The sequence below is a fragment of the Rhinichthys klamathensis genome, unplaced genomic scaffold (genome assembly GCF_029890125.1).
Source record: "Rhinichthys klamathensis goyatoka isolate OS25496 unplaced genomic scaffold, OSU_Roscu_1.1 h1tg000124l_1, whole genome shotgun sequence".
In the NCBI taxonomy this organism is placed as follows: Eukaryota; Metazoa; Chordata; class Actinopteri; order Cypriniformes; family Leuciscidae; genus Rhinichthys; species Rhinichthys klamathensis.
Window position 1 is genome coordinate 1,512,113 of NW_026606661.1, and position 8,106 is coordinate 1,520,218.

An 8,106-nucleotide genomic window follows, 5' to 3' on the forward strand; every position below is an offset into this window, starting at 1 on the left:
CAAGCCCCTACCGACCAAAAAGCAAAGCAATAGGTTCATGAGAACACGTTGGCAAAGAAATTAAAGGCTCTTCCAAACATTTAAAACAATAACATTTATTGCTTCATCTGAATACTGTATTGAAACCACACGCATTCAGTAATACACCAAAAAAAAAAAAAAAAAAAAAAAAATTATACATGGATGCACAAAAGGCAGTGAACACAATGCTCTACAAAACACTACTTTACAGAAATTTAAAAATTCTAAATATCAAAAATCGCACAGCTGCAAAACGGCAGCCAGCTGTTATCGGTGGGACAACTCAGGGTTGGACTGTCACAAATAACATTGTAATTGAGCTAGTCGGAGCCGTCAATAACCACCTGCCAAGAACAACAAATGAAAACAACTTCTCATAAAACAGAAGATCAAAACGTTGGTATAAATTAATGTGAATCATGAAATCAGTTTAAATCAAGAGGTAAATGTACCTGACATAAACCACTTACTTTCAATGCAGCGCAGACTGCACAATAATACAAAAGCGAAGGTGGTAGCGTGTGAGAAAATAGATTTTACATCCTGTCAGTTACACACAAAGGACCAGAAAAAAAATTATGTTACGCTAGGCTCGAATCATTTAACAGAACAAAGATAGCTATGGCTTGTATTTGCTTTGAACATAACTGTAAAAGCAGCCAGTTATGGTTCTTCAGAGAGAGCAAGATGATAAACTCCACTGCCCTGATGTTTGACACTGTGACTAAAATATTAATACACCAAAGCAGAGACGACACGTCCTAGCAGGTGTCCTAAACTTAGAAACAAGACTGGATACAGATTAAACTTTCTCCTTAAATATGGTTAAATACAAGTTAAGCTTTAACAACAGCTGAGACATGGTGTCATTTACAACAAAATATTTTGTCTCTGAAACGCATTTATTATACAAGTCTATGGGCAAGCGACATTCCGCTTTTTCTTACTGAAAAATGAGTTGGAAATATTTCCTGTAGTAACTGAAAGACTCCAACAGCTTTGTCAATAGACTTTAACTTGTATTTAGCCATGAATATTCTTTTAATTAGCCGTTAGTGGTGTCAGAGTTGACAGTGTGATTACTGGACACCAAAGAACTTCAGTCGAACCGCTTTGACAGACTGGCAGAAACCGATGACATGGATGAAATTAAAGGAAAGAAACTGAAAAAAAAAAAGAGGGAGTTTAAAACCTTGACTTCAGCAATAAAATCATATGTACATCTGCATAAAGTGTCCGTTTGGGAAGGTTGGAGAAGTTAGGTGGACTCTCGACCAAAAGGCGCATGGTGGTAGATTGGGCGTTGCTTCTGATGGCCTTTGTGGAAGGCCACTTAAGTGTGTGCCGTTTTAATCTCCACAAAAGAACGCAGTTATTGTTTAGGGCAGTAGTCTGCAGGCTTTTAGTCCTGCTCCATAGGCTCCTCCTCTGCGCCCTCTGAGTCCAGGGCCCCTGACCCGGAGTCGCCCTCTGTGGGTGACTCTACGCTACTGCTGCTGGATGTGGGTCCAGAGGCATTTTCATCAGTGCTACTGCTGCTGACCTGCTCGCTTGGCTCCTCCCCTTCTCTCACCTCAGGGCTAGAGGCCACACCCGCCGGGGCTCTCTGCTCTGATTGGTCCATATCACTGGGCTCTTCTGAGGAGTCATCTGAGCCACAAGGAACCTCTCTCTCAGTAAAAGCCTCTCTGGAATCTGCGGCGGGACACTCAGGCTGTGTGCTGGAAGGCTCTACGGTTGGCAAAGAATAGAATACATTAGAGCATTGTTTAGCGTGTTAAAACCCAAAAAGTGGAGAAACAGATTACACTACCTTGGTCCTCAGAACTTTCAACTGAACCATGAGGTTTACTTTCCTCCTCTTCTTCACTCCCCTCCTGCAACATGGATGACGGTGATTCGGCATCCTCCGACTTATCTGAGGAGCCTTTGGACGATGTAGATCTGGGTTTCTCGACAACCTGCTCGTCTACATCTTCATCCTCATCTTCTTCATTGCCATCCTCGTTGAATTTGAGTCTCTTTACTTCATGTTCCTCCTCCTCCATGCCCTCATCTTCCTCATCATCTAAGTGTTTGTTTTTAACAGAGCTGCTGAGAGGCCCACCAATGCCTGATACAGATGCATCACTGAAACACAAAGATACATTCTGTATTTCTCTAATGTAAAGGACATTTTGGGCTGCTGAAGTCCAAGCCGTTTAATTATTCATCATGTGAGAGATACGTGAACATGTTCATTGATTTAACCATCAGCATTTTACACAAACAAAATCATGAAAAATTAGATATGATGGGAAACATAGACTACCTGGCTGTTTTGCTATGTCCTTGTGATGAGTTCGTCTCTTTGTTTTCTGTACTGTCCGGAAGGCCGTTTGTGGCCAGCGAACTGGCCATGGAGTGTTTCTGTCTGTTTAATGGTCTGGGTGTTCCTGGACCATTCACTTTCCTGTAATATTCAGGAAAATCAAGGTACGTTTTTTTTTTTTTTTAAATGACTGGTCCTAAGCTAATTTTCCTAACCTCTCTGTAAAGGCAGATGTGTTCCCTGGCAACATGACTCCATTCATTCTGTTGATACCACTGCAGCCATTTTTCCTACAAAGGCCAAAAATAGCTCTTCATTTGTCTACAGTAATTAAAGATATCCAGGTGATCAAATTAAGATTGAGCAGCTTTATGATTTTAATATTGAACAGTAATTACTTACTCAGATGTAGGATAAATGCAACTGACCACCATCACATTCTGACAAAGAGAGAGAGAGAAAAAAAATCAATATCGCATAACATAAGCAAAATAAATTCTATATTTACAACCTACAAGAATAAAAAAAATTAAAGTTAAACTTCTTGCTTGTATTTCTTTAAGATATGGACCTTTTAATGATACTATAACATAAAACACATCAATGCGTCAAAGTTCCTCCATCACATAAAAATAAAACCTATTTAGCAAACATTGAAGTATGTAAAGCAATGTAAACAAATTTCTATATCGATAATCGCACAACTGCAAACCAAATGCAAGCGACCATGAAATCAACAGAGTACCTTTATGGAAGTCAGAGATAGCATGTAATAATATCCCACATCTGACTTCAGATGGAAAGTAGCAAAACTACAATAAAAATGCAAATACAAAGAAAACATACTGGGAACATACGGGGACCGTCACCCCTATAAGAGCATGGTGAGGAAGATGCCTCAAAGTCAGCCGGATCCAGATCAGATGGTGGACCTGTGCCTAGACATGACCACAACGCATGATGTAATCAGCCGGATCAAGCCGTATCCAGACCAGATGGTGGACCTGCACCTAGACACGACCACAACGCATCCCTGAAGTGTCAGCAGAGATTGTCAACTAGACTCTACCCTGTGAATCCCTCATCGACACGACAGCCAGTGGCACTGATCCTCAACAAACCCGTCTCCATACCGCGTGATGACTCCGATCTTCAACCAGATGGAACTGGATAAATATTCTGAATGTTCTGATCCAACCTGACTTCTGACCTGTAATGCTGCCTGAATCATAATCCCCCCCCCCCCCCCGACTGAGCCTGGTTTCTCCCAAAGTTTTTTTTCCCCCTCCATTCTGTCACCTGAGTTTTGGTTCCTTGCCACTGTCGCCTTTGGCTTTTGGCTTGCTTAGTTGGGTACACTTAATATTCAACAATATTATTGATCTGCCTGCATTGACACCATTATATGAGAACTGAACTGAGCTGGACGATTACATCACTGTTTTCTCCAGAGCGGCTAGCTATATAGCTATATATATATATATATATATAGCTAAATAACTAAATTAATAACCTTTTTACAACAAAAATAACCATCACTGAACTTACTTAAGCTGGACTAAAACGCTATTTTCTTCTAGATCTGCTGCACAGCCGAAACAAACTTTGTTGCATTATTTTCCTGTTATCACTGTAAAGCTGCTTTGAAACAATCTCTATTGTAAAAAGCGCTATATAAATAAAGGTCAGACTTGACCTGACAAAAGTATTTTGTAGTAAGTGCACCATTTGTATTTGACTTAGTTCTTAAACTGAATAAAGCATCACATACTGACCTTCTCTACCCCTCTGAGAAACTTCTCTGTTCCTGCGTAGTTCCTCTTAGGTTCCGTGAGCAGCTCGCACAAGCGCTGGATAGTAAATGGGATCCTGGATAGAGAAAAAAATATTTGAATAATATTTGAATTAGCTGGTGAAATCTCCACAACAAACCACAGAGAACTAGTAGCAAATGTTCTCCACTCTAACCTGACACACATAACAAGGAATGGTGTAGGCTTGGTTATATTCAACAGCCAGAAGATGGCACACTTGCTCTGGGGTAAAGAGACAGGCTTGCTCTTTATCCAAAACAGCTTACACTTATTACAAGGACAAAACCCAATGCCTTTCTAAAAGTAAAATGGTGATAGCACCACAGAATGCAATTAATTAAGAGCATTACTAACCCGTTGTATCCATCGACAATCTTAAGAATTCTCTCCTTCATTTCTTCGAAGGGAATTGACTCCACGTTTGGGTTGGCAGGCCCTCGTTGCTCTGGGGCCGACGCTTGGAAATCCTCCATTACTTTCTCCAGTTTGAATATGAAATAGCTTTTAAACTGAGACCAGGACACCCTGGAGAGGTGACAATATGGAGCATAAGTAACTCAGTCACACAGACAACTATACTTTGTAAGGCATAAGATCCACCGGTCATGATTATTATATGGCCAGTAACCAAAAAAATTAGCATGAAATTTTCATATTTGAAAATTCAGTTGAAATTGTTTTATTATGTGAGAAAATACAAGGCTGATAAGAGAGACATGAAACTAGCACAGCTATGCAGGATGAAAAAAGCCACACAGTTCAGAGGTCATTATGCAAAAAATATTTCATCACAGGACTCAATCCCAAGCAGGTATTTCAGAGACATAGATACATTTGATCTCTCGATATGCATCCGACTCACAATTACTTCATGAAATGAGGGCTAAAGCAGATCTAGTCGATAAGGACAAGGTTCAGTGTGTTTTGGAACAAAACCAAACGTGCTGTGGTGTTATAGTAAACCACTTTGTGGTGTTACCCAGAAAAGGAAAGTGATGATTTTAAACAAACCACTAAAACAGAGTTCACACAAAGGTAGTTGGGGTTTCTGTGCCCCTCTATCAGACGCACTTATCTGGCGGTACTTACAGGGTTTCCCCGGTCTTCGCAATATGGCACAAAAACTGGTCCAGCGGCGGAGACGCTTCTTTCTTCACCTTCTTGTCAAAATCTACAGAAAACACAATAAGATCGCATTGTCGATTTCATGTGAAAATCTGTACTGGATACAATTCGATCATCTTAGTTCTGAAGTGCATTTAACTGCACAATCTAGCAATATCTTCAATTATAAATCTAGTTCTCACCCTATATCCGTTTTAATGAAAAATGGTGCATGTTTTAATTAACTATATCCAAATAGCTAACTACAATGCACCTAGTTTTAGGTCATCTACAAGTTTCAAATTTAGACAGCATTTTCTTTTAAACAACTATTTATAGCACTCAGTCAGAAAATAACTGGAATAGTCTTAGAATAGCATGCATGCTTTTATGAAAATTATGAGAAAATGTATCCTAAACATCTAGTTTCTAGTCTTTAGTTCATTTTCAAGTTCCGAGTGTGATATTTTATGGCACCATTCAAGAGAATAACTAACGTTGACGTTATAACCAGCCCAGCCTTGAACTTTCATGAAAAATACGAGAAAATATTACATCCTTTTCCTAACACACATACATAAGAGCTAATACAGGTACAATAAATCTGAACTTTATGTCATTTAATCACCAAAACTATTTACACTACTATACGACTATAAATAAACACACACATAAAAAGATAGATGATGATTATGATTATTTACGCTATAGGCGTGGAGTCGAGAGTACAAGTTTAATTATTATAAATGCCCCAAAAATCACGCTATAAAGGAAAATGATCAAGAATCAGGCTTTATTTTTAAGTTATTCACTAGTTTAGAGTTAACCCTGGATAAACCGATGTGTAATATACTTGAATCAGCTCTATATCATCCCAAACCACTAGTTATCTCTATCAAAAGATAGTCTTGTTTATTAACGTATTACTTAACAATCCCGTCATTTTCAGGCAAAAATTACAGAAGTCATGAAGCAGGAGGATGTAACCTGTTCATCATAACACACAACAGACCTCGAAAAACAGTAAAAGCCATTTAGCCACAGGCCATGCTAACATGAGCTAACTCACATTACAAGCTCATAAGCACATATAAATCCTCTCTAAACTCGCGCAGACCACCTCAACACACACAACCGGGTACCTTTAAGAGCTTCCAGAAGAGTGTCTATCTCCATGTCTGTGTTGTTGTCCCTGTCTCCAACTGAAAATCGAGAGCTGATGGCTGCTGTTGAGCTCGAAGAAGAGGACAGGGGAAACATTTCAATATGGCGGCGACTGCGACGTCACTGCCGGTGTGGTATTAGAGATCTTTCCCAGCTGTTGCGCAATAGTATGCCTGCGCCTCAAAATCCAGTCAGCTGCCTACCTAAACATCATTTGTAGCCGTACGGATGCTGTGTTTTTGTGGATGTGCAAAAACACTTAGTGAACTGCCTACGTATACATCGTTTTGGCGCGTTCCGAGCAAAGAGTATGTCCATAAATGCTGTGACAGCTCACAAGGTTTTGACCAGTCTCAATGTCTGGTGCAGTTTGACTGGATTAGCCTCTTTATAATTATAATTTAACGCTCATCTCCCTAATTATTTAAAACAAGTATGAAAGTATTAATTATCATTGGAATTTGAATTTACTTTAAAATTGTAAAATTTACTTTTTACTATATCAGCCCGCCAAAATATCACACAGTGACAATATTTATGGTTTATAACTTTTTAAAACGTTAATGAAAGTAATCATTATTAAGTCTTGCCTTAACATATATGGTCTGACCAATAGATTTAAATGTAATGCTTTTTGATAATAGATCAATTCATATTAAATATATAAATTCTTAATATTAAATGCATATTTATTACATTTATACATACTTCTGTATAAAAGGACAATAATACATAATAGAAGACATTCAGAAAGACAGAAAAACACACTTGATACAAACTTGAACATCGCTGGTGCATCTCTTGACACAGAGATAACATGAGATGTATAATAGTCTCCTGAGTTTCCAGTTAAATAAATCTCATCACTGATCCCAGACCAGTGACAGGAGGCTGGAAACTGGTCACACATATAATTAAGCACATTGTGCTAAATGAACGTCAAAACACACATCAAAACACTTTCAACACTCTCCCCTTTATGTTTGTACTTTCACACAGAAAGTCAACAAACAAATTAAAAGCCTGCGATTACACAAACTTAAAATGATTTTAGAATGTAAAAAAACAAAATGGGTAAACTGATCATACTGGGTCCAAAGAGTTTGTTTTGTTAAACTAATCTTATTATTGCCATTTGTAACTTATCTTTCATTTTACTTTCTCCAAACTCAGTATTTGTTTAAAAAAAAAGTGCAATTAACTGCAAACTGTACATCTGTGTATTGTTTTACGGTTTTGTTATAATGTTGTTTTTATTAATATTATACTGTCATGATGTACAAACCTTTCTAATTGGCAGTATTTTATTTTAAATGATCACTTTAATTTAATCCCACTATGGCAAAAGTTCCTAATAACAAAGCACAGGATAAAACAACCAAATGTGTTCTCTGTAGTTGACCAGACAGAATATTGCTAAAAATATATATTTTAACACTTAGACCTTTTGGGCAGCAGGTCATCCTAAAAGGACATTCTGCCACATATTCAACATCAAATTCATTATGTCCATCAGAATAGGCTTGTCACATCAAAATACAGGACACCTGACTTAACTGGAATTCTCACAAAAAGGCTTTGTGATATTATTTATATATATATAAAAATGCAACCTCAAAGAAAAAATGACAACATCAGACTCCTTTCTAAATCTCACTAACAAGTCATCTTCAATGTAAACAGTGTGAACAT

General features: G+C 38.1%; 1 protein-coding gene across 1 annotated transcript; it reads right to left on the reverse strand.

Annotated features, from left to right (window-relative positions):
- Nucleotides 1–74: 74 nt before the first annotated feature.
- Nucleotides 75–6,545, reverse strand: ppp4r2b (protein phosphatase 4, regulatory subunit 2b). The gene is made up of 9 exons (XM_056256220.1): nucleotides 6,393–6,545; nucleotides 5,236–5,317; nucleotides 4,501–4,671; nucleotides 4,108–4,201; nucleotides 2,735–2,772; nucleotides 2,548–2,622; nucleotides 2,333–2,473; nucleotides 1,835–2,151; nucleotides 75–1,752 (listed from the first exon to the last, which is right to left on the reverse strand). Exons 1-9 carry the CDS (start codon nucleotides 6,508–6,510, stop codon nucleotides 1,424–1,426), a joined length of 1,365 nt encoding a protein of 454 aa, XP_056112195.1. The 5' UTR covers nucleotides 6,511–6,545; the 3' UTR covers nucleotides 75–1,423.
- Nucleotides 6,546–8,106: the final 1,561 nt, after the last annotated feature.

Bases quoted from the DNA above. Each gene is read 5' to 3' on its own strand.
- ppp4r2b (XM_056256220.1), bottom strand. From the start codon at position 6,510: ATGTTTCCCCTGTCCTCTTCTTCGAGCTCAACAGCAGCCATCAGCTCT. The intron at 2,773-4,107 runs GTCAGTATGTGA...TCTCTTTGTCAG, and splicing joins TTCTCAGAGGGGTAGAGAAG to AATGTGATGGTGGTCAGTTG. The intron at 2,152-2,332 runs GTAGTCTATGTT...TTTGTGTTTCAG, and splicing joins GGACATAGCAAAACAGCCAG to TGATGCATCTGTATCAGGCA.